Source organism: Thalassophryne amazonica, chromosome 12 (genome assembly GCF_902500255.1).
Source record: "Thalassophryne amazonica chromosome 12, fThaAma1.1, whole genome shotgun sequence".
In the NCBI taxonomy this organism is placed as follows: domain Eukaryota; kingdom Metazoa; phylum Chordata; class Actinopteri; order Batrachoidiformes; family Batrachoididae; genus Thalassophryne; species Thalassophryne amazonica.
The window spans coordinates 40,951,389-40,978,189 of record NC_047114.1 but is presented as its reverse complement, the minus strand read 5'-3'; the positions used below and the strand labels follow the sequence as shown (position 1 = coordinate 40,978,189).

Genomic DNA, 26,801 nt, shown 5'->3' with positions numbered 1-26,801 from the left:
AACCCGACCGATATATCCGACCGTTATCAGACAATATAAGCCCTTTTCAAAATACTCACTATCGGCCGAAATTTTGCAGATAGAATGCCGATAATTTCTCATAAACAGAACAGTTACTGAAATAATGTTTGTGTCGGCAATGTAAAATGTCCTTGCACCATTTGGCTAGTAGATGGAGCTCTGACTCCATTCAACTGAGAGCTGCTTACACCCCTGCTTAAATGTGTTCATCACTGGTCCCCGTAGTTCGCCGTCACACTGCACTGATTGGCTGACAAAAGCATACAAGTTTATAAGGATGTTGTTTGTATTAACTTTGTGATTACATTCAACCCACATTTCTCCCGTTTCAGTTCAACTCAGTTTGATTAACTCAGTTTATGTAGTAATGTGTTAAATGTGCTTCATTGCGTCTGTCACGCTTTTTATTAAGCCCACGTTGTGTAGACCTTATTTCTAGCATGAAAAACTTTCATTTACTGCTAAGAGGTTGAAACATTCAGATTCACTGGTCGTCCGGAAGGGTTCTGGGAATTACTGCCGTTCACCATTAACCATCTGGGGCCGACGCCGTCATATACGACGGCTGGGACCAAGCTTTACTAAGTTGTAAATAACTTTTTAATGATATGAGAAAGAAACTTACTTTTTTTTTGCTGAAAAGTTAACTCTGCAGACTTTCGATCCGCCGTCGGCCATCTTGGTACTCCTCAAAGGAGATCAATCAATCAATCAATCAATTTTTTTTTATATAGCGCCAAATCACAACAAACAGTTGCCCCAAGGCGCTTTATATTGTAAGGCAAGGCCATACAATAATTATGTAAAACCCCAACGGTCAAAACGACCCCCTGTGAGCAAGCACTTGGCTACAGTGGGAAGGAAAAACTCCCTTTTAACAGGAAGAAACCTCCAGCAGAACCAGGCTCAGGGAGGGGCAGTCTTCTGCTGGGACTGGTTGGGGCTGAGGGAGAGAACCAGGAAAAAGACATGCTGTGGAGGGGAGCAGAGATCGATCACTAATGATTAAATGCAGAGTGGTGCATACAGAGCAAAAAGAGAAAGAAACAGTGCATCATGGGAACCCCCCAGCAGTCTACGTCTATAGCAGCATAACTAAGGGATGGTTCAGGGTCACCTGATCCAGCCCTAACTATAAGCTTTAGCAAAAAGGAAAGTTTTAAGCCTAATCTTAAAAGTAGAGAGGGTGTCTGTCTCCCTGATCTGAATTGGGAGCTGGTTCCACAGGAGAGGAGCCTGAAAGCTGAAGGCTCTGCCTCCCATTCTACTCTTACAAACCCTAGGAACTACAAGTAAGCCTGCAGTCTGAGAGCGAAGCGCTCTATTGGGGTGATATGGTACTACGAGGTCCCTAAGATAAGATGGGACCTGATTATTCAAAACCTTATAAGTAAGAAGAAGAATTTTAAATTCTATTCTAGAATTAACAGGAAGCCAATGAAGAGAGGCCAATATGGGTGAGATATGCTCTCTCCTTCCAGTCCCCGTCAGTACTCTAGCTGCAGCATTTTGAATTAACTGAAGGCTTTTTAGGGAACTTTTAGGACAACCTGATAATAATGAATTACAATAGTCCAGCCTAGAGGAAATAAATGCATGAATTAGTTTTTCAGCATCACTCTGAGACAAGACCTTTCTAATTTTAGAGATATTGCGTAAATGCAAAAAAGCAGTCCTACATATTTGTTTAATATGCGCTTTGAATGACATATCCTGATCAAAAATGACTCCAAGATTTCTCACAGTATTACTAGAGGTCAGGGTAATGCCATCCAGAGTAAGGATCTGGTTAGACACCATGTTTCTAAGATTTGTGGGGCCAAGTACAATAACTTCAGTTTTATCTGAGTTTAAAAGATGTGTGATGACATGCGCAATGTGAGTGTCCAATCGGAATTGGTTCTCCGTCAATGGTTTTCCAAAATCCAATCGTAGGGCAGATTTACCTCAGGTGATACGGCAAAGATCGTTTTCAGGAGTGATATCTTACTAGTTGGCCCGTTTGAATAGCCCCCTAACTGCTCCAATTGCATTTTTGCATTTTTTGAACTGGAAAATTATTGTTATAAAGTTAATCAATATTAGGTTCAGCTTTTAGCTCATACCTTTTTTGTTAAGGGTACAAAAAAGAACATTTTATTCATTAAAAAAAAAATAATAATAATGATATCGGCTGATTTATCGGCTATCGGCAAATCAGCCGATTTATTGATTATCGGCATTTTTTTCATCCAAATATCGTTATCGGCATCGGCCTCAAAAAATCCATATCGGTCGGGCTTTAAAATCTACTATTCACATCAAGCTACTACAAAGTCATTTGATGTCATGTAGCCTTCTGGTTATGCACTCCTAGTATTAATATGTATTTTTTAAAAGTCTTTCAATGGATCCCGAACTATCCCAAAGCTAAACAAAAAAGGAAAGGTTCTCTGCACTTTTGCCATGCACAGCAATCCAGTGCAACCAGGTCAGGACAAAACTCAAGGACTCTGATAAAGATGTAACTTTACATCGAAAAACGTCAGTCCCTGTTTTGTACCTTTGATAATTTTTTTTGCACAGACATCTGTGTTGCATCGGTATTTCTTTTATCCCAAAGCCAGGTTTAACCACAAAATAACATTCAAAATGGCCCAATCTGGCAACGCAGTGTAAACACTCTTCAGACGGGAGGTAACTCACCATTAAGGTCTTCAACAAATTTATTCCAATCCTGACTGACATTTGCAATGATTACAATCATCTTTAAATTTATTACAAGTTTACAAAATTCTTTTCCTCTTTTTTTGTAGATACAAAACTGCCATTTTTCCTGCACTTTGAAAGAGTCCACCATTATTCTGGTATATAGAATTGTGTATGCACATGCTACCAAGGAGCTATGCACTACTCACAAGGTCATGCAGAACTCAGTTGCAGAGTCTTTAAAACAGAAAAACGTCAGGCGACAGCCAGTAAGATATTGACATCCATATTAAAGGATAATTGTCCGTATTTGTCATCTGTATTATTAACAAAATATTTTTGAATCAGCAGTGGTAATTTTTTAATTGAAATTCTGCTGAAATAGGTCGAGCTCATGGCACAAATGATTTTTTTTTTTTATTTAACGTGACAATGGTGCAAGGCGCGTGTCCTTCCCAATGCATGCAGACACATATATAAAAATCACATAAAACACAAAAACTCTGGAACATCTACACACATTCTGTCTCACCTGGACGACCCATTCCAATCTTCTCCAGGTCCTCATTCTTGACATAATCAAAGTGCGACAGCCGTGTGACATTAAGGTCATCTCGGATACGTAGGAAGTACTGTTGCAATTGCACCTCCATCAACAGCTCCAGAAGCCATTCTGTGCCTTCCTCGCCATGCATGTTACTACCAAGTTTCTGCAAAACACACAAGGAACATAGGAAATTAAATTTAAATTTTTAAATTCCACAGTTTTTTCAAACACATGTTGTACCATTCTCTTGAATGCTATGCAAGTCACTGATGAAAAACAAAGCAAAAACAAAACATAATAATAATAATAATAATAATAAAAAATCAAGATGTAACCAGCCATTTGGCACCAACATTTTCTCAACAAAGCAATTCTAGAAACAGAGCTATTGTGTGTGTTACAGTTTTGATCACAAAGTACCACCCAATTAGACAGAGAAATGCTTGTGCAGCCCAGTAGTGTCACCATTTCTTCTTTTTCCAACTCCCTATTATATATACACAGTAAAACCCGCCTAAACAGTCATTGAATAACCTGGATACTCGCAGTCACCAGATAAAAGCAAAAGTCCCAATGCTTTTGTATATTTTTTTTCTATTTAATAAACATTGTATATACCAGATTTTGTACAACAGATTTTCGCTCACATCGGACAAAACGTCCGGTCCGGTCCGATCGTAATGTATTTCCATTGAAAACCCCTCGCATATACCGAACAGAGCAGTCTGGGTGTGGCCAGTTGTAAGAGAGGTACGAAATGAAGTTCAACGTGGACACTAGCCGATTCAAGGAAAGTGGGCACCGCATTTCCTTGATTAATAGCCCAGATGTTTTTTTTGTTTTTTTTTAAACCGAGCTCAGACTCAGCACCTAAACAAGGCAGGCCAGAATTCAAGGCCAGCGATTATTAAACTACTACTTGCTGCCTTCACTGTAATATGATGTTAGCTTTCACACATATCCCTGGGTGTGGCGAACCAAAGACAACCTCTTTAAATCAGAGCCCTTTATGTGGCTGCGAACCCTCTGATGGAGACCAAGGGCTGTGATTTGTCACTTTTACATTTTCACTCCTTCCTCTCCAGTCATATTTTAGAAGTTTTTGCCAAGCACTCGCCGATTACATTTCGATCATGGATGAAATACGTCTAGCAAAAAAGTCTGTAAATAAGACCAACTTTACAACATGGAGTCAAAAAAGATCCTCAAATGACCTGCAGGTCATGGAGGAAAATTTCACGTACCCTGTCGTTGTTTGGCGGTTGATGGTTGTATATAGAAGTGGAGCTCATTGAAGGACAAATTAATCCAGAAAACCGTTCCTGCAGTAAATTGTATTAAGACACCAACCACAGCGACCAAACTTCAAACAAGTCATGGGTGATTCTTTACGGGCACTATTGGCCTTGTAAATGTAATTTCCACCACACAATTGCCTTACAATATAAAGCACCTTGGGGCAACTGTTTGTTGTGATTTGGCGCTATATACATGTGCTCTGATGTCACTGTTTATCTCCATAGAAACTACCCAAACAATCTTTCATACAAACTGTTTAGGGACATTACAGTGTTGTGGTGGAAATTACGGCAATAGTGTGGGACAACTACATTTTGTTTAAAAAAAAAAATCACAACAGTTGTATGACATTGAATACCCCAATGATGTTTTGATTATTTTACTGATATTTTATTCAGAGATATTTTAAAACATTAGAAAAAACGTTTCTTTACCATTCATTTTTATCACTGAAGATCAAAAGTCTGGGTGTGGGACAAGCACAAAACAGCAATATTTGCATATAATGATGCTGAAAAAGGTGAAAAAGTCATCATAGACTACTAGAACAAATTTCTTAACACACTTTCATTGTAAAGATAACTATAAAAGTGTGAAATTTCCCCTTTTTTCTGTTTTTCATACAATATGATCAAAAGACATAAGTGCCCGTAGTCTAAGAATCACCCTCATATGCATGTCAATATCCTTGCATGGCCATGGAGTTACAGAGATGGAGAAGCATAAATAAAGCTTTAGGCTTTTAAGGTACCACTCCACAGTGGACTTAGACAAAAAGTTACTAGACCAAATATAATCTTTTTAATGCACAAAATGCCTGGTGCTTATTTAAGACAGGCCTTTTTTTCAGGTTAAGTTTTGACCCGGCCATTAAATAAGGCAGGGCCTATTCAAGGTCAGGCTTTTACTCGAGGAAATTTGTACGCCAAATTGGTGCTGGAAATTCCTCGTAGATCGTTCGGTGCCTTTGACTGTAACTACATAATCCATTACATACATATAACAAATTTTGTCCATTTTATATATATATATATATATAGCAGATTTTGATAACAGACGAAATTCGCTAGTCCACCTGAATACATTATATCCAAGTTTTACTATATATACAGTGGGGAAAGAAAGTACTTGATACACCTGTGATTTTGCAAGTTCACACACAAGTTATGGAGGAGGCTGACATTTTCAGCGTATGTGCAGTTCTACTGTGAGAATCTTAAAAAAATAAAAATTCCAGGAAATCACACTATGAGTTTTAAATAATTTATTTGCATTTAATTGTATGAAAGAGGTATTTGATACATTAGAAATACAGAACTTAATACTTGGTACAAAAAACCTTTGTTTGAAATTACAGAGACTAAACGTTTCCTGTAGGTCTTAAGGTTTGCACACACTGCAGCAGGGATTTTGTCCCACTCCTCCATACAGATCTTCTCCAGATCTTCCAAGAGAGAGAGAGAGAGAGAAAGAAAACATTTGGCTGGTACTGCACATTAGATAATGTGTGGGTTGACCAGCAGGCCAGGAGGTTGAGGGAAAGCTTGGTGAGAAAATATTGTAGGTGGAGCAAGTCAAAAAGTGACCTGTAAGTAATTAATACTACACATTCTCTAAATGTATCAGACCACTAAGCGTTTTAAGATTGAAGTTCTAAAAATAATTTTCTTTGGCACCACTATAATTTTATATGTAAGCCATTAAATAGGTCAGGGGTTGGCAACCCGCAGCTCTGGAGCTGCATGGGGCTCTTTAACCCCTCCACAGTGGGTTTTCCTCCTGTGTCACAGCGTCTTTTAATTTAAAAATCTCAGAGGATTTCAGATGGAGTGAGGCTATGGTGTAAATTTAGCACCTTTGCAGGCAACTAATCACATGGTATCTTCACAAAGGTGAGAACTTTGGTTTTGGACTTCAATGCTACATTCTGCTGAGTGAGGGTGAGAACATCAGTGCATGCGAGACAGCGAGTGCGGAGAAGAAAAGGAGCATTTTAGCCTGAGTGTGGAGCAACATGTTAAGAAAAACAAAACTTTGGAGCCTCCTTATTTCTCGCTCAATCTTCAGTACCGGTGCGGTAGCACTGGTACTGATGCTTAATGCATACTGTACATTAAGAATCAAAATTCCTTAAAAATTAGAAAATGATTGCACTGAATTAAAAAAGTCACATTCGCACGTTTATTAAAATAAATTTAAAAAAAACTAAGTATTTGAACACCCTGCAGTTTTGCAAGTTCTCCCACTTAGAAATCATGGTGGGCTCTGAAATTTTCATCTTAGGTGCATGTCCACAATCTAAAAAAAAAAAAAAAAAATAGAAATCATACTTTATGATTTTTTTTAATAATTTATTTGTATGTTACTGCTGCAATAGCTATTTGATCCCATACCAACCAGCAAGAATTCTGGCTTAGAATAAACGGCCTGTTTTTTTTTTTGTTGTTGTTTATTTTATTTTTTTGCCATTTTCATGGAATATGTTGGCGGCCTTAAACATAGGAATGGATGTACATCAATAAATAAAATCAAGCTGACCTCACAAAACATGGAAATATGTTTGTTTCATACTGTCTGCATTTATGGAAACAGAAGTCAAAGAAATTGGCAGGTTTCTGAATTTCTCCCCATACACCACATTTTCCGTACCATCCAAACTATCCTGATTTGGGGTTGTAAAACAACAACAACAAAAAATATATAGTTAAACTGGATGTTGAAAAACTATATTATAAATGTAGGGTGTCTCAAAAAAAATGAAAAATGTACCCAAAAGTAATCTGAAATATGAATACCAGGAAATGGTTTTACTGGGAAATAACGGTGTTTTTCTCATTTCAGGAACCCTAAAGTTTGTTCTGCAAGACATTAAAGTCCAGGAAAAATGCCACAGTTGACCCTAATTCAGAGAACAAAAATCGTTGAGTTCGCATCCTGAGGATTGACTTGCATCTTTTTCCATACAAAATTCAGTCTCAGAGTGCCTGCAAATGGCAAGGAGACTTGAATTTGCTTGGTGGCTTTTTGGAAAACTGAAGACAGATGATTTGTTTCTTAGGAAACTTCCAACAAGGAGACTACATGGATCATGTGGTGTAAAGATAAAGGGTAAAACATCAAAAAGGAAAGATTGAACTAAAAACTGTGCATTGGGAGAAAAATTACATGCTTCAGCCACATGGCCATGCAGAAAATGTGTGATAATATTGATCGGCTTTTCTGTGCTGTCAAAATGTGTTTGAGCACTTTTTATTGAGACATCCTATATATTATATTTTTTCATGTCAAAGCTCAAACACATTTTGCGGCTTCAGAAAAATTTTATTTGTGGAAGATGGGACAAAAATGGCTCTTCTGACAGTAAACTATTTTTAATGTACCAAATAAGTACTGCATACAAAGGTTGTATTTTTGCCACATGAGCTGGAGACAGTAATACAGTCAGAGACACAGAAAATGAATAATGTGCATTTGGGGTAAGTGAAGACAAACAGCTCCAAAACAATCGAACCACAACATTCCTCCACACTAAAGAACCAGATCATGAATCAACTGTCAAAACAATCTTAAAACGATGCCCATCACAATCTACTTATAACTCAATGAAACTAACACAATACTATGTGTTGCAGGGATCAACATGAACACTGATGTGTTACAGATGAGGTGAGTTCATGATTGCATGTTTAAAGGCATTAAAGAACTTGCAACTAGCACCTGAGGAAAAGGATTAACATATGCTCTCATTACACTTGCACTTGGAACAACAAGAAAACATGAAGCAAAAAGGGCACCCAAACAATACAACATTCCTATTCTTTAAATACTGATAAGGAGAGAATGGGGTGGTGCTTTGAGGCATTGGGAGTTACCCAAAAGATGTGCTAATTAGACTCTGTGACTGAGGTACTTCCTGAACTGACAGCGTGAGGGTTACAAATGTTACAAGCAAAGTGTCAGATGGGTCACCATGTCCTCTGTGTCATTTAAGTTTCTTAATGTTCTTGGTTAAAGGTCATTTCCTCTTACTTAACAAGTGACTGGAATGTTTCTCCCCCACATATAACAGACTGGAGTTAACAACTGTTAAGCGCTGCCAAATTACAAACAGAAATAATAATGCTGTAACTTACCATTTCTCCTCTTGACCCTGCTATTCTTTCAAATGCTTTTATAGTGAATAGTAGAGAAGCTTGAATCTTCGACTGGACTGGGTTGCTTGACGCGAGGACGTTTTGCTTCAAATCTCAGAAGCTTCCTCAGCTAAAATTCTTGCTCTGGTGGTCTGACTTCTGTCTTGACTCTTGTAGAGAATAATAATCAAGAAGTCACAAAAGCTGGAGTTTTAAACCTAACCAGACCCCTCCTACCGAGAGGCTGACTGCTAAAGGCCAGTGACTAAACAATAGCTCTAATTAGCACCTATTGTACTCTAGTTAGACCCCCTCCTAGTGACAGGGCAGCTGTCCCTCCTAATGATGGGACGGACCCTCTCCTGATGGCTCCCTTGACGACTCTGCTGATGACGTGAATGACTCATTACCATGACTTCTCTCTGGCTAATATTTTAACTTCCTTGTCCTCAAACATGTGGTTAGTGTCTTTAAGGTGGAGATTAACTGCAGACTGAGGTCCACTGGCGCCCTCTCTGCGGTGCTTAGTCTCACCTATGTAGTGTTCGTTACAGTTTTCCTGACATCTGATAGAATACACTACATTGCACTGTTTGTAACTAGGGATCCTGTCCTTAGGGTGAACTAATTTCTGTCTCAAGGTGTTAACCGGTTTAAAGTAAACTGGGATTTTGTGCTGTCTGAAGATCCTCTGTAGTTTTTCCCCTACTCCTGCTAAATAAGGGAGAGACACTCTTCTTCTTGTCTCCATCTCCTGTCTATCTGGTCTCTTTGTTCTCTGTTCTTTTATAGTGAAGTACTTCCAGGAACATGAGCTATCTGAGATACAGTGAATCCAGAAAGAATTCACAGCACTTCACTTTTTCCACATTTTTATGTTAAAACATTATTCAAGATGGATGGATGGATACAGAAATATTTCTGCTGCTTTGAAGATCCTAATGAGGACAGTGGCCCCCATCATCCATAAATGGAAGACGTTCAAATCCGCCAGGACTCTTCCTACACCTGGCCACCAGTCTAAAATGAGTGATGGGGTAAAAAGAGCCTTAAGCCACTTTTCCACTACAAAGCTCCAGCACTACTCGGCTCTACTCTACTCAGCTCTACTCGGTTTGGTTCCAAGCGCGAGCTTTTCTACTGCAAATAGTACCTCTTCAACGTGGGCGGGGTCAGCAGAGCAAACTGCGGTGACGTCGTTTTATACGCGACACAAATATAAACAATGGCGAACTCCGCGTGTTTACTGCTGAGAGTTTTTAAGAGAAAGTTGCTGGCGGCAAGAAAAACACGCTTGAGACGTACAGAAGACTTTGGGAATTCATATGAAGATGAAGACAAGAAGATACAAGCTGCTAGAGATGAAGAGGCAAAGCATGACGGTAGGCTAATCGTTAGCTTCCTAAGCTCGTAAATAATTAATAACTGCAGGCTCTCGCTATTAACTATTAAAATTGTGGCTGTCAAAATAAAGCGTTAATTTAGATTACAATACCTATCAGGCCTTCAGTCACACTTTTGTTTTGACGTCAGTGACTTGGTCTGTGAATAAAGACTTGCTTTGATAACTTATTGTTAAATCTCAAATGTGGGAGTTTGTGCATTTACTGACGTTCACGCACAAAATGTTGATTCGGTTTTAATGACTGTTAATTAACGTCGTCACTGAACTCGAACAGGCTTAAAACACATTAAAAACGTTTGTTTTTCATCCAGATTTTAATGATCAATGGACAAATTTAAAATATGAAATCTAATAAGATAATTATTAAAGGAGTCATACTGTGCAGAATCAGCCTCCAAACTCCCACAATTGTTTTTAGAGACATTCTTTATATCCTTTTGTCATTGTACACATAAATACAATGAAATTTGCCTGCATTTAACCCATCCAAATTACACTTAGACTGTTCTCCCAATTTAAGACCAATTTACAGCTTAATACCCCCAAACACACACAGATCTGAGTTTTTTTAAAAATATACCTGCAATTAAATGATTCATTTAGATTAACTAATCACAAACCCTGTAATCACTTACATTATTTTTTAATAACCTGGCAGCACTAATTAAAATATGTATGCTGTATGTGTGTGTTTCAGATGGTTTTCTCAGAGTCACCGCTGCGGAAGTTCATGCCACGGAATGGGACACCTTTGTCATCATCATGTTATACACCAGTTATGTTTCACTGTGAAGTTTTAATAAATTTTTGTACTTTTTGCTAAAATGTCTCCATTTTTGTGTAACATCATTTTGATTTGTAAAAGTTACCAAGGATTACTGATTTAAAGGCTAACAGAGTTTGAAAAGCTGTTTAAGCATAATCCAGTAGTAAAATAAGATTTACATTTAATGGGGTCATAAATGTAAATGTAACAGACAGTAAAACTGGTTGTTCAAAATTCCTTGATGTAATGGTGCTGTCACTGAAGTGAGTAAACCTTTTTGTTTATGTTAAATACCATTTGGTAAAATCTCAGTTTAGACATGATTATTCCAACATCTGTGTAAAGATTCAGCCAGGTGTAGTGTGCAGTGTCTTCTGGAGCGGCAAAAACCCAAATTAAAAATTCTTAGAAATGAGCCAAAATGTTTTTTACTGTTGACTCAGAATGAAATGACAAATTATGATACAGTCACATGAGTCAAATTGTTTACTGCAACAAAAAAGAGCAAATACACACACACAAAAAAAGCAACACAAACTATACAAAAGTTTCATGTGTCTAGTCTGGGTTGGGGGCGCAGGTCTCATGCCCCGGTCATGCATCGCGTGTACAAGGTCACCCAGCATGCCAAGATATGCCTGATTAAATGCAGCATCCACCACCGTTGCTTCCTCAAGGATCAGCCGGATGTGTCGATCACACTGAACCCAGTTCAGCTTCAGCCTCAATGTCACTCAAGATGGTGAGATTCTCCTGCTGGAACAGGCTCCCTTTATCGCATGCCTGGACAATAATGAAGGTAGAAATGGGAAAGAAAGTTAAAAAATAAATAAATAAATAAAACCTTCAGTCTCTGTATGATCATTCCCCAGAGTTTCAGTTATCTTGGTCACTTTGCATAAAAATTATGTTCTTTCAAAATTATCCTCCAACAAATCAGATCATTTGGAGCATCATTTTGAAAGAACATGACTTTTATGCAAAGCGATCAAGATAACTGAAACCTTGGGAAGGTCCAGCAAAATTTATATATATCGTATTTGGGAAAGTTAAGGTGATGTGAGACACGTTATTCTTACCTGTGATGACACGTTGCTGTGTGGTGCTGGACGTTGATACAGATGTTGAAGCTGGTGTTCAAACCCTCCTCGCTTACGGAACTGGATTCTTCAACAAAAACACAAAATGGCGACATGTCAAAAAAAAAAAAAAAAAACATCACCGTAACGGCACTAAATGAGTCAAATGTACACGTTTGTTGTCTTGCTGACTTGAGGTGTTTTTCTGTCTTAAGTTAGTACTTTAAAGCGGAGCACGGAGTTAGTTAGCTCGCTAGTTAGCAGTCAGCTAGCTCACTGTGTCCGCGTACATGAGACAACGATGTTACTTTAACACAAGTTTAGACTCACAATCTTAGTTTGTTAAAGTGTGCTTCCCACCACCAATGGGATAAGGAACGTTAAACGGTGTTTTCAAGCAGACTACAGTCACAAAAACACTTACCATCCGTCGCTTCCAACAAAGCCGTAGCCCAGTCGCGGTCATCCTGCCTCCGGGTGCTCGTCAGTCGGTGTCCGTAAACAATGTTCCTGCCGTCAAACCATTTCCAGCCCTTAAAGTCCGACCTACTCCGGTCACTGTGGTCCTTTAATCACTTTTAAGCTTTTTCAGCTGTTCTCCGAGTTGTTGTAATGTCCGGTGAGCCGAGTGCGGCCTCATTTCAGATCGCTTCATCCACCTCTCCGTATTCTCTCCTCCGCCACCAAACATAAACGTCCGCAGCTCATCCACAGACCACGGTGTGGTTTTGTGCGAGTAAAACCTCACTGTGAAACGAAAGAAAACAACGGTCGATGTAACGCCGCTGTGACTATTTAAAAATGGCGGGTTTTGATTTTCCTCTCGGACGGCGCACTCATGACTCGTCCAGTGACGACGTTCTCTGACCAATCAGTGGCCGGCAGCCTGTTGACGTCACATTTTAGTATCGGCTCGGCTCGCTTGGAACCGCTCCCGAGCAGGTACTAAAAAAAAGGACCCGGTACCAGATACTACCCTAAAGGAAAAGCAAAAAAACCAAGTAGAGTCGAGCCGAGTAGCGCTACTTTTGTGAAGTGGAAAAGCGCCTTTAGTCAGGGAGGTGACCAAGAATCCGATGGTCACTCTGTCAGAGCTCCAGCATTCGTTTGTGGAGAGAGGACAACATTCCAGAAGGACAACCATGTCTGCAGCAATCCACCAATCAGGCCCGTATTGTAGAGTAGCTAGACGGAACCCACTCCTTAGAAAAAGACACATGGCAGCCCACCTGGAGTTTGCACCTAAAGAACTCACAGACCATGACAAACAAAATTCACTGGCCTGTGAGATAAAGATCGAACTCTGTGGCGTGAATGCCAGGCATCATAATTGGAGGAAACCAGGCACCCCTCATCACCTAGTCAATACAGCCCCTACAATGAAGCATGGTGGTGGCAGCATCATGCTGTGGGGATGTTTTTCAGCAGCAGGAACCTTGAGGCTGGTCAGGATCGAGGGAAATATGAATGCAGCAATGTACAGAGACATCCTGGATGAAAACCTGCTCCAGAGAGCTCTTGACCTCAGACTGGAGTGGCGGTTCATCTTTCAGTAGGATAATGACGCTAAGTACACAGCAAAGATATCAAAGGAGTGGCTTCAGGACAACTCCATGAATGTCCTTGTGTGGCCCAGCCAGAGCCCAGACCTGAATCTGATTGAACATCTCTGGAGAGATCTGAAAATGGCTGTGCACCAACGCTCCCCATCCAACCTGATGGTGCTTGAGAAGTGATGAAAAGAGGAATGGACAAAACTGCCCAAAGATAGGTGCACCAAGCTTGTCATCATATTCAGGAAGACTTGAGGCTGTAATTGCTGCCAAAGATGCATCAACAAAGTATTGAGCAAAGGGTGTAAATACTTATGTACATGTGATTTCTTAGGTTTTTTTAATAAATTTGCAAAAAAAAAAAAAAAAATTTTTAAAAATTAAATTCACATTGTCATTATGGGGTGTAATTCACTTCATTTTGGAATAAGACTAATATAAAATGTAGAAAAAGTGAAGAGCGATGAATATCATATCAGTGATGGCAAATTATGTGCAGTCACAAACCAAACAATCTCATATGTAACCCTCAATTGACTCAATATGCGTTATTTCACTGGAAAGTACAAAAGATGCTAGTCAGTTTCCTCTGTGCGTTCTTAGCATGACCATGTAAAACTTGAGGCACAAGAGGTCAAAATAAAAGCACCGAGGTCTAAATATCAATGTTTTTGCTTTCTTGAAAGGTGTTCACCAACATTCATGATAGAAGTGGAACAAAATGGACTGTTCCTCTTCCTGAATTATAGAACGGTTACTAACTGTTGTAAGAATAATGTATGGATATACTGAGTGCCAGTACAACGTTGCATAGTGTGAGTCAGATGTTGAACTGTAATTACAGTATATAAAGGAAAAAAGAAGTCCAGAGGCCCATGCCCATGCATAGATGAAGAGATACAGCAATTGTACCTCTTTCTTCTTTGGCTCAAAAGGAGCTTTGCCATCTTCTCTGTGTTGCAAAATTATTCCAGCATAGAGCACTACACTGTTTGCATTTCTTAATGATGGATGCAAATGAAGACCGAGACAAGATCAGTGACTTGCAAATAATCATGTATCCATCCACTGATGTGTCTAAAGAAAATGAATGTGGTACAAAAAGTGTATTTTATAGCACTGCACAGACCCCAGAAGGAATGCTGTGATCTAATATTAGGTTCCGGTTGTGAATCGACCAAGGAATTCCAATTAGTGCCAGAAGTCCAGTGTTGGGACCAGGCATGAGCTCAACCTGTGAGGAAGTATCATTTCTCCACAAGCCTGATTTTTTTTTTCCCTCTTCTGAGATTACCAGTAATTCTTTAAACATTCAAAACAAAAGGTTGAATTGTTATAGCTTATTGTTTGGAACATGGCAAACTAAGTCAGGAAAAAAAAAAAAAAAAGCAGGAAGAGTGAGGTGAGAGGGAAGAGGTGTTTAGATGCAGAGAAACAACATTATGTCCATGGTGAGAAATGCCTCTGGCCTGATCTCATTCCACATGGTGGTGGAGAAATACGCACAAACACATGTTGTCCACAGCAATGCCCTGTATCAGAGCCATCACTCCTTTTTCATCCTGCTGCAATAACAACAACCAGACTCTCTGAGGACAGCCTGGGTCCAGATGTAAAGTCTGCACATGCACCCTTCGTACCATACCACATTCATAACACAAAACCATGTGCCCTCACCAAGGCATAAAACCACCGACAGTATGCTAGCAGAGCAGGACAGACAGACAGACACCAGACTTACTCTATATACATGAAAGTGTGCCAGGAAGGGGAATGCCTTCTTCAGCTTGTCGAAGCGTCTCATCCTGAAGTCCTTCGTATGTGCAAAAGCGTATGTGCACGTGCAAATTCTCAGAGATGACTGCCTTTCTGTTAAGCCAATCCCAAAGCCACAGTACTCAAGAGCTTGACATTCCAAATCATTGTGGATCAAATGCTCCATGGATTCAGGTCCACAGCTCTGAACCAGAGAGGGGGAAGTAAAACTTCCTCTGATCCAGTGTGCAAATGTGCAACATTCCATGGTGCCTAAATCCTCCTGACAGCCTCTCGCTAGGTTCTGTTCCTTGCAGAAGTTAATGGGGCATTCATGTAGCACTTCAAAGTAGAAAGGAGACACTCCAACAGATTAAAAGTTGTGCAGCATTGTGGAGCCAGAGGTTTTCTGGAGATTAGTCCAGTCCAGTCATGTGTCTTCCACGCAATGCAATGATACAGCAGTCCAAAGCTGTAGAACTTCATAGAAAAGTCACTCCGCCTTCCTTCCGCTCTGCCTCACACAGACTCCCCCTCTCTGTCTTTTGCTGCATGGCATGAGCTCCTACTGTACATTTGCTTTTCCATCCTTGCATCGCAGCATGGGGCTAAAAATAGGGCCGATCTGGTTTTCTCCAATTGCCGAGCAGTCAGGCAGATGGTAGCTACATGATCAGAACACCACCACGAGATGTGCATCTGTTTTTGAATCATAGCTGTGCAAAAAGACAATATATGTTGGCGACTTTAGGACCATTGTTATGTGATGTATTTGTGCAAACATGATATCCACATGCTGATGGATAAGAGCTGGCTAATGTCTTCTATATTTTCCACATGTAGTCATTTTTATGCAATCCTCTCCTTGTTTGCCTGTCCCGACTTCTCGTCCCCCTTCCTGCAAAGCTGTGCGTGGTGCAGAGGACAGAGGCTTCATGGTATTCTGCCGGAGGAGCATTTGATCAGGGGCCAAAGGGTCACATTCAACTGCAGGATGGAGTTTCCTGTGATGCAACCCCCTCCAAACACACATCAACTACCTCTCTACCACCTTAAAACCACACTGTACCATTTAGTGTCACCTAGTAGTTAGGGTGCAGACTGCAATATGCCATCGCCAGTAATGTCTTTGTTTCCCTTTTCATTTTCGCTTGTTTGGTGGCAGGAATGGACCATTATATTCTCAATGTGCATGCTCAGTTCTATGCAAATCTCACGTCTACCACATCCGCTGTATTCGTCCAAAACACTAACTAGTAGTGGCTCACACGTATTCCACAGGGCGCTGTTGTATAATGATCACCCACGAAAAAAGTGCTAAAACAGGATAAAATGGCTTAACCTGGTGTTCCAGACCGAATGGTCCCCCTAAAAAAGAAAAAAATCCCCCCCCCCCCCGATGACATGGTTCACGGATTAACACCTCGTTTCTGCGTCAAACTGCACTCCAGTCATCATCTATGTCAGCGACAGACACCTGAAGTTTTTGTACAACAATCATTACCACATAAATTCAGCATTATCTAATCAGAAAAGACAGAGGAAGCAATCAGAGTGCCATGGCTAAATGAGCTGCTAGCTGATGCGCTCACTGCGCGTCAGGCATTTCAAAGCGTCACGGATTTTCACCTCATTTCTGCTTAAAACTACCTCGTTTCTGCTTAAAACTGACTTCAGAACGATTTAAGAGGTTTTACTTTTATCATCTGATGGTTAATAATCCCATTAATCCATTTGATTGCTTTGGGTGAAGAGACCGTCTCAGATGTGCTGCTGTGGTTCGAAATGACGCATGCACAGATGCAAAAGGCCAACCAATTTTTAGGGAAGGCCCATTCGGTCTGCGACACCGGCTTGCCTCCCTAACAGGCTGGTTTATAAAGTGCAGCTCACCCCAAAACGAAAGTAAACTGTGCCCTTGGCCAGAGGTTCAGGGGCTTTCAGTGCACATTTTATGGTTTCTAAACTCTTGAAAATTACTGAGTAGGTGTTTTTGTTTTCATGACAACTGGAGTGGTAGGTCTGATAATTTTTAGACTGCTAACATATTTTTGCGGTCCTAGTGAATAAAGCTTAACAGTTAAAAACATTTGTGAAGGCGGAAATCAAGGATTTTAGCGCCTGCCTGTTACACGTTTTGTAGCAGACAGCTATTAGAGGTAGCCTACAGGAAGGAAGACGGAGGGAAAAAAAAAAAAAAAGAATTCTCTTCACACCATACAGACTCGCAGGCATATCACTCAAGTCATGCACAGGCAGACAGGTTTAACTTATGGCTAAAATTTTAAACAAATAAATTCTGGACAAGTTATTTAAATTAACGCCACGTCTGTCATTTTATGAAGTGTAAATATCAGCTATATGTTTTAGTTTTAAAGTAATGCACTAATTTTACACACACACACACACACTATATATATATATCTCTCTGAGGCAGGGTCTGCAGTAGTTTTGTTTTTCTTTATTTAAACATCCACTGAATTTTACCGAAACTTTGACCGACAGTCCGTCAGTCTATATTTGTGATAAATAAGTATGAACGGGAGATTTTTGGTGAATGTTGAGATGTTTATTCAGTCACGAAGATAGTAAAAATTGCTGCAGGCTCACCATTCGTCCAATCTGTTTGAAATTTGGAACAGTTCATATATACACACTACTTTTTTACTTGACATTTGATTTAATACTGGAGATATTTTTAAAAAAAATTTCATATTTAGAAAAATATACAGAAAACTTTAACAAAGATAGGTTTTTTACTTATTTTTCATATTCAGAAAAAAATGAATGATTAAATATTTGTGTAACAATCCACATTTATCACCAAAATGTGGGACTCAACTCACACCATTTTGGGCAATTCCATGCTTAGATTTTCACTTTTCCATTGTCCCACCCTATAGTTACATGCTGACATCAAATTTGGCAGACAGCCTCAGTTTATTTTTAGGTGTTATCAGGCCAAGATGTGAAGCTATGCAAGCCTTACTGTTGTGACCCATACCTAGAGAAGTTTTCCTTTGTATTTTTAGTGAATTTAGAGATATCAAAACTTGATTAATACATTTTTGTCTTGAGCATCCATACACTGGTTGTACAAAGTTTAGTGCAGATCCTAGTCATGTTATGAGTTAGAAAAGGTAGGTTTTGCATATTTTGCCATTATACATAACATAAATGTAGAAATGGGCATGGCATGTATCAAAAGATTCAGCACAGTTCAGTAAACTTGCGGATGTTACAAGAATGTTGCGATTGGTATTGTAGTATGTACAGGGTGGGTATTTTAGGACAAACGCTTTTTCCTTTATCATACCACCACCTGCTGGACAATATATGTCATTTTTATATATTAGAAACGAGCGGCTTCAGTGACACTATTTTTCTGCTGTCAGATAATGCAGAATAATAGAAGATGATACACAGCTGTCAGTGTAGTGTAGATGGGACTTGAGCACATACTGTTAAACTCCTAACCTCAGCCTCCTTCTCCTCCCTGCCCTTTCACTGCCAGCTCTCCCTCCCTCCACAGGTTCTGGCCTGCCATTTGCATTTTCTTCTTTATTTGGTGCAGCTTTTTATTTCCTGCCACTAACTCTCCAAAACCTCATCTCTCCCACTCTGCTGGCTATATATACACCCATTATCAGCTGCTATTCAGACCCTTTCCACTCTGTTTATTTTGCCTTTTCTACTCACTGCCTGTCAATTTTTTTTTAGAACATTTCGATATTTAACTTGAACATTCTCAAATAACTTCTGATCCCCCACACCCCCCACCCAATCTCTTCCACTCCCCGTTTTCTGTCCCTCTCCTCTGCTTTTAATTAAAAAGTCTTCGGTTTACAAGAGGGTGGTGAAAAAAGTTATGGAGGAGTAAAGTGAAAACACTGTACTGTGGTTCTACTTCTGCATGTGTTTCACAGCAGGTTTTTTTTTTTTTTTTTGATGGTCTGATCAAAACTCAAGTTTGAACTAGTTTGAGATGCACACAGTATGTGCAATTCAAATGTGTTGAAAATCAGCAATTTTGTTCAGCTTATCATGGGCCCCATCATTGGCTGCTGTGATCTTTGCATTAATAATAAATGCCTTGACTGCAGGACTTGAGGAGTTAAATGAGGAATCTGAGTGTCTGTGTTAGTGACTGTGCTTTCAATGACTTCTCTGCGTTGGCCACAGAAGTATGTGTATGCACTGAAACCTGTAGAGATCCATTTATCATAGCGGTGCTATTCATGTCTCCGTGTCCGCAGCCAATGAGATAGAGAGACACCTGGCAAGAGCTAACAGAGCTTGGAGGTCAATGGCCAGAGGTGTTTGGCAATGCCAATACAGTTGCAAGGATGGTCCTTGTTATTAAGGTGCTGTGCTTCCTGTCGTACTATGGCTGTGAGAGTTGGAGGCCAACTAGTGACATAACGTGACTATAATAGGATGTTTTGGTGTTGGGTCTCTTCAGAGGACCCTTGGGTATTACTGGAATGACTGTCCAATAAAAGGACACAGGGAGACTCAGATAAATACCACTTGCCATATGAGGGACAGTCAGCTATGACATTTTGGTCAAGTGATTCGTTTCTCTTGACATGAACCAGCATGCAGGTCCCTCAGTGTTGAGGACCCCAACAACAGGAAAAAAAGCAACAGAGATGCTCACAATTCACCTGACTGCAGGAGACAGATGTTATATGATGTCATCATACTGTGACTTGTTGCTGTTTGTAGCACAAATGCACAGGAAAAAGTGTTAGTATTATATAACGGCTGAGTGGATCCTTGTCATTTGATTGGTGGTTTGTATGTCACGTGACATGGATTATTCGTACCATCTGCTACTGTGTTTCATTTACCGTGCAATCGTTCTTTTTAGTGTGCAATTTGGTGCTATATGAAACGTGCTATTGTACACCCGACCACCACAGATATTCACACTACTGGGGGGTGGCATTTAGCTAAACATAGCAGAATTTGCTTTGCAGGTGGACAACGATTTGACGTAGCTAATTGATGGTACTAATTCTTCGAAGACAAACAAACAAATCCCCTACATCATAGGCCGTCTGGAGACATGAAGAGCTGTTAGCATGAAGTTAGTATGAAAAGCTGGATAAATTTCTAACGCAGGTTTTCGCTGGAGTGAGGAAAGCAGACGGCAGTCTGTACACAACGTCAGTGCACAGCATCACAGACTTCACTGTCAGGATTGTTTTTTGCAAGTTGACTGAGAACAATTTCGGACTCCTACTTGAAGTTCATGTTGGACTGTTTTAATTTTCAATTCAATTCATTTCAACTTATTTTCATTTATAGGGCGCCAAATCACAACAAAGTCTAACCTTACCAACCCCCAGAGCAAGCGTACCAGACCACAGTGGTAAGGAAAAATTCCCTCTGAGGAAGAAACCTCAAGCAGACCAGACTCAAAGGGGTGACCCTCTGCTTGGGCCATGCTACCGACAAATTACAAAACAATTCACAAAACGAAATACTGCCGGTGCGCAGGACAGGAGAGTTTCAGAAACAGACACCACACCCATGTCTGGATGGAGCCACACCTCAAACAGAGAGGAAAAAACAAAAAACAAAACAGAATCAGGCATCAGAAAGACAACAAATACAGTTTAATTTTTCAGCATTAAGCAACAAGAAGAACAAAAGAAATACTAAGGTGATTGCCAGCCACTACCCCTAAGCTTCACTAAAAGACCCAGACTTTAGATAAAGTTGAAGCCGCAGCCCGCTCCATTTCCAAATAAAATGAATTTAAGAGTAAAAAGCGTATACAACATACTATGCCAGTATGCTAGTCATACAAAAGGGAAAATAAGTGCGCCACATGTCTGGACATGAAAGTCTCTACAGAATCTGTTTGTTTTATTGACGCAGGGAGATCATTCCACAGAACAGGGGCACGATAAGCGAAGGCTCTGTGACCCACAGACTTTTTATTCACCCTAGGGGCACAAAGTAGTCCTGCACCCTGAGAATACAGAGCCCGGGCCGGAATGTAGGGTTTAATTAGATGTTTTAAGGCTGTAAAACCCCTCACTACACACACTTTTCTCAAACACGCATTAACATTTTCTCCCTTTTCTCTCCTGTGTAAATACTCTTTTTTTTGGGGGGGCGAGAAGATTAGAAACAGATACACGCAGAACACAATGCACGTGCTCTCCCTTCACTCACTGCCTCCGGGGGGTACGGATGCGGAACCCGCAAAGAATACAAGTCATGGCCACGGAGCTCTGCAGCTGCAGTTACCGAGACCATGCAGCAGCACTGCGGATTTTTCTGCAAGAAGTCTATCCTTGCGGGCTGCCGGAGCACTCCGCATCAAAACAGCAAGCGTAGTCTCTGGACCTGTTGCCAGAGTTGTCCGCAGCTCCGCACAGCAGACAGGGGGGCGGTGTGAGTGGCCTGCTGTGGCATTTACCGAGCCCACAGACTCAGTAAGCGCATCAGAGGCAGTGAGAGCAATCGCGGTGATGTCGACCGGTGCCGCGACCGGCCCGCCTTATAAGGACGCAGAACACAATGCGCTGTTTAAAAAAAAAAAAAAAAAAAAAAAAAAAAAAAAAAAGCAGCATGCAAAATTGAATTTAAAAAAATCCGCGAAACTGCGAGGCTGCGAAAGGTGAACCGCGTTATAGCAAGGGACCACTGTAAACCAGAAAATGGAACATTGAAGTAGTCCAATCTAGAAGAGACAAATGCATGAATCAGGGTCTCACCATCAGCCATAGACAGGATGGGACAAATCTTCACTATATTTCGCAGGTGGAAGAAAGCAAGTCCTCGTAGTTGTGGAGGCCAAAGGACAATGTAGGATCAAAAATTACCCCAAGGTTCCCCACTTTGTCAATGTGATATATGACAAACAAGCCAAGGCTAAGCGTTAACTGGTCAAATTAATGCTGATGTCTCACTGGACCAAGAACCATCATTTCAGTCTTTTCAGAGTTTAAAAGTAGGAAGTTGCTAGACATCCAGCTTCTCACTGATGCAAGGCAATCTTCTAAGGATTTTATGTGGATGAGATTACCAGCAGTTATCGGCATGTACAAGGTCTGTTAGAAAAGTAACAGAACTTTTTATTTTTTGCAAAAACTATATGGATTTGAATCATGTGTGATTGCATCAGCCAAGCTTGAACCTTCGTGCGCATGCGTGAGTTTTTTCACGCCTGTCGGTTGCGTCATTCACCTGTGAGCACGCCTTGTGGGAGGAGTGGTCCAGCCCCCTCAGCGGATTTTCATCGTCAGGAAATTGGCTGATCGACTGCCGCTTTGCTTCATCAAAATTTTTTCAGAAAGTGTGAGAGACAGCCAAGTGGAAACCATTTGGAAACTTCAGATGGCTTTCGGTGAAGATCTTATGGGGATCACACAGATTAAGGATAATTACAACTGGATTAAAGACGGCCCACAGCGGCGGATGGCGCACCGCGCACCGAGCAGCAATCGACAGGCTCAAACGACCACATAATTTCCAAAGTGAACGCTTTGTTGATCCGGGATGTCGTCTGACTACCAGAGAAATGGCAAGACAGCTGGACATAGCACTTTTTCGGCACATTCCACTGTTACAGGAGTTTTTGTAATGGAAAGAGGAGCGGAGAAATTCACCACGGAGCCGCTCATGGCGCGGGACGAAAGCACCTACGTGTTGGTCTCACACGACAAACCCTAACATGCCCAGCTCTTGCACCATTCGGAAGATTCAGGTGGCTTTCGGTGGCTTTTCAGTCGTGTGACTATCCGAGAAATTGTGGACGAGCTGGACATGCCACAACATGTCCTGTGAGGCTTCATCACGGCACTGCTTTTTGTTCTGTGCCCTGCGCCTCCGTCCCGACGCGCGAATTCCTCCGCACGTATTTTCATGCCGAAAAAGTGCTGATGTCAAACTCTTCTGCCATTTCTGTGGTAGTCAGATGATGTCCCAGATCAACAAAGTGTTTACTTTGTAAATGAACAGCACATTCCACTGTTACAGGAGTTTTTTGTCATGAAAAGACGTGCAGAGGAATTCGCGCTTCGGGACGGAGACGCAGGGCACAGAACAAAAAGCAACGCCGTGATGAAGCCTCACAGGACATGTTGTGGCATGTCCAGCTGGTCCACAATTTCTTGGATAGTCACACGACTGAAAAGCCACAGAAAGCCGTCTGAATTTTCCGAATGGTGCAAGAGCTGGGCATGTTAGGGCTTGTCCTGTGAGACCAACACGGAGGTGCTTTCGTCCCGCGCCATGAGCGGCTCCGTGGCGAATTTCTCTGCTCCTCTTTCCATTACAAAAACTCCTGTAACAGTGGAATGTGCCGAAAAAGTGCTATGTCCAGCTGTCTCGCCATTTCTCTGGTAGTCAGACGACGTCCCAGATCAACAAAGCGTTCACTGTGGAAATGATCTGGTCGTTTGAGCCTGTCGATCGCTGCTCGGTGCGCCATCCGCCGCTGTGGGCCGTCTTTAATCCAGTTGTAATTGTCCTTAATCTGTGTGATCCCCATAAGATCTTCACCGAAAGCCATCTGAATTTTCCAAATGGTTTCCACTTGGCTGTCTCTCATACTTTCTGAAAAAGTTTTGATCAAGCAAAGCAGCAGTCAATCAGCCAATTTCCTGACAATGAAAATCTGACGAGGGGGCTGGACCACTCCTCCCACAAGGCGTGCTCACAGGTGAATGATGCAACCGACAGGCGTGAAAAAACTCACGCATGCGCACGAAGGTTCAAGCTTGGCTGACACAATCACACATGATTCAAATCCATAAAGTTTTTGCAAAAAATAAAAAGGTTGTTTACTTTTCTAACAGACCTCGTATAACTGAGTATCATCAGCATAGCAGTGAAAGGTAATCCCAAAACACTGCAATATATGCCCAAGGGATGCTATATAAAGGGAGAAAAGCAGACCACTGTGGAACCCAAAATTTCATGTCACTAAGGTTAGCGATAATGTTATTGTACAAAACAGCTCATGTCAAAGCACCAGTGATGCACTTTTCTGTTGTTTAGAAATTACTAAAATATCAAATGACAAGAATCTATTTTGCTTTGTTTTTTGCTGGAACACACACATAAGCCTGCAATACAATGCTCACCTTACACCCACACTGCTGCTTTCACACTAATGTCATTTTAACAATTCCAATATTTCAGGAGATGCTTTGTCAGAGCATTTGCAAAATCCCACAGCAGCTGTGTGAAAGAGCGATATCTGGCTTCAAGTGCAAAAACAGATGAGCGAAGGAGGAGAACAAACAAGCTCCAAGAGGCATCAAGTGAACACGGAGAAGCACCAACTGTGGGAATACACAGGGATTCAGGACACAAAAAGCCTACTTCCTCGACGAGCATGTGTACGCATAGCATGTGTCCCCTTTTGTCCACAGAGATTGATTTGCTTTCTTGGATTAATACACATAATGTGAGGCCACAAAAACCAAGCCCACAAACACTCACTATATTGCTTCCCCCATGAAAATACACTAATGTTAAGCCGTTGCTTCTTTCATCTGTCAAAGCCGCTTTGGAGCGATGGTGGATGTCAGTAAGATGTCATGACTGACTTAAGACAACAGATTGCAAACACCCCCCCCCCCCCCCCCCCCAAAAAAAACCCCAATATGACAGCATTCATAATCTTCATTCTTCCATTACACTATTTAAAAAAACAAAATACTACCAAAGCCAAACATGGTCATGCTAGACTAAACTAATAACTTTTTTTTTTAAAGGGATCATGGTGCAAGCACAGTATGAAGCAAAGCCCGCTAATCCGGTAATGCTGTACAAGCAGAAAGAGGCATAAAGAACCATGTTGTAAAGACAATTTTTGCCAGTATTCCGGATGCCAGTGTTTTCAAACTCTCTTTGGCCGATACGATGTATGAATTTTCCCCCCATTTTGATTTAATCGAAGCACAGTAAGGCTCTCCTGTACTGACTTATTATGACTTGTTATGGTCTACTTGTAGATGCAAACACAGACACACAAAAGCAAAATACGATTTGATTCTACCCATAATGTGCCATTTATCAAGGATACACTTACAAATTCACTCAAATTAGAAACCGTGTGCCATTTTTTCCTAAGTCACAGCAATCTTTAATGTGAACTTTAGCCACTGCTAAACACAAATAAATTGATTTATTTTTGTGTTTCATATGCAGTGTTGTGGAAAGTAACTTTGACAAGTTACTTTTTTAGTTGCTTTATACAGGTGCTTTATGCAGTTACGAGTACTTCATTAGCAGCTTTATGCAATTACTTTATTAGAATCTGCAGAAAACTTGCAACTAATAAGTAATGTAACTAATAAGGTAACGAGTAATGTAACTTGGTTACTCGTAAGATTGAGCAATCAGAAAAGTAACTCATCAGCAAAGTAACTAATAGTTACTTTTCTGAGTACTAAATCTTAAAAATAACCAAATTAGATTATGAGTAACTTTATTAATTACATTCAGCAGCTGCCGACAAGGTGTCCGCAGCTGCTAATGAAGTAAATGTAAGAAGTAACTGTAAAATATAACTGTATAGATTAATTAATGAAGTAACTTTCCAAAGTTACTTTCCCCAACACTGTTCATATGAGTTAACATGAATAATTAGACCCACCATGAATCACTGCCTTATGTCACACCCCAGCCAAAATGTTTTTGCAGGCTAACTGCACTAAATGGACAAGGCTCCATAAAAAAAAGAACAGTTTGTCATTCTTGACATCTGAAAAAAGTCGTGAGGGCAGGCAGATTTTTTTTATATTATTACTATTTATGTTTTTTTTTTCCTCTTACAAACGGGTATATGTCATTTCAAACCTGAAAAACAATACATGCAGCACCTGCATACCAAGTGAGGAACTGAAAATATGACATTGTTAAAATAACTGGCCAAAGCATACTCCCCAACTAGCGGACGTGCCAGTTCTTGCACCAGCTGTACCGCCATCAGTAAAATTCACCAAATTAAAAATAAATTGATGCAGGCCGATTTCGGCATGCAGGCAGGGATGATAAACTACTGTTTTTTTTTTTTTTCCATTTTTAAGGCCTGATGCATTTCCACTGCAGTTCAGTGCACAATGCAATCAGCCATGAAATGCGAAGCAAAAACTAGCTGCCGACGTCGCACCAGCTTTTAAATGGAAAAATTCCTGTAGGTTGTGGTCTGAATGTGTCACTTTAGTACATCACACAATTTTATTGGGCTAATTTTCATATTTGCAGATGAGAATAATTCACTTTTTAAAGCTTTTATCAGTTGATAATAATCATTCATCCCAAGTGTTTACTTACTGTTTTTAACCAGTTGCAGTTGAGCATTTCACAATGTAGCACCGTGACATCAATGTGAGTGTGTGTGTATGGTTTATACAACCACAATTCCAATGAAGTTGGGACGCTGTGTGAAATGTAAATAAAAACAGAATACAATGATATGCAAATCCTCTTCAACCTGTATTCAACTAAATACACCACAAAGACAAGATATTTAATATTCAATGATACACTTTTTTGTTTTTGTACAAATATTTGCTTATTAT

General features: G+C 40.5%; 1 protein-coding gene across 6 annotated transcripts in view; it reads right to left on the bottom strand.

The window, feature by feature from the left end:
• tnk2b (tyrosine kinase, non-receptor, 2b) overlaps positions 1 to 26,801 on the bottom strand; it is a 107,057-nt gene that overhangs the window by 71,801 nt on the left and 8,455 nt on the right. For 2 of the 6 annotated variants that reach the window (XM_034183069.1, XM_034183070.1), the window contains exons 1-2: positions 15,233 to 15,676; positions 3,242 to 3,419 (exon numbers count right to left, since the gene is read on the bottom strand). In XM_034183069.1, the coding sequence (XP_034038960.1) occupies positions 3,242 to 3,419; positions 15,233 to 15,514 (460 nt within the window). In that variant the 5' untranslated portion in view covers positions 15,515 to 15,676. Of the gene's footprint in view, positions 1 to 3,241; positions 3,420 to 9,841; positions 9,847 to 15,232; positions 15,678 to 26,801 lie in introns of those variants that run through there. The other 4 variants (XM_034183073.1, XM_034183071.1, XM_034183072.1 and 1 more) reach the window with 3 other exon arrangements.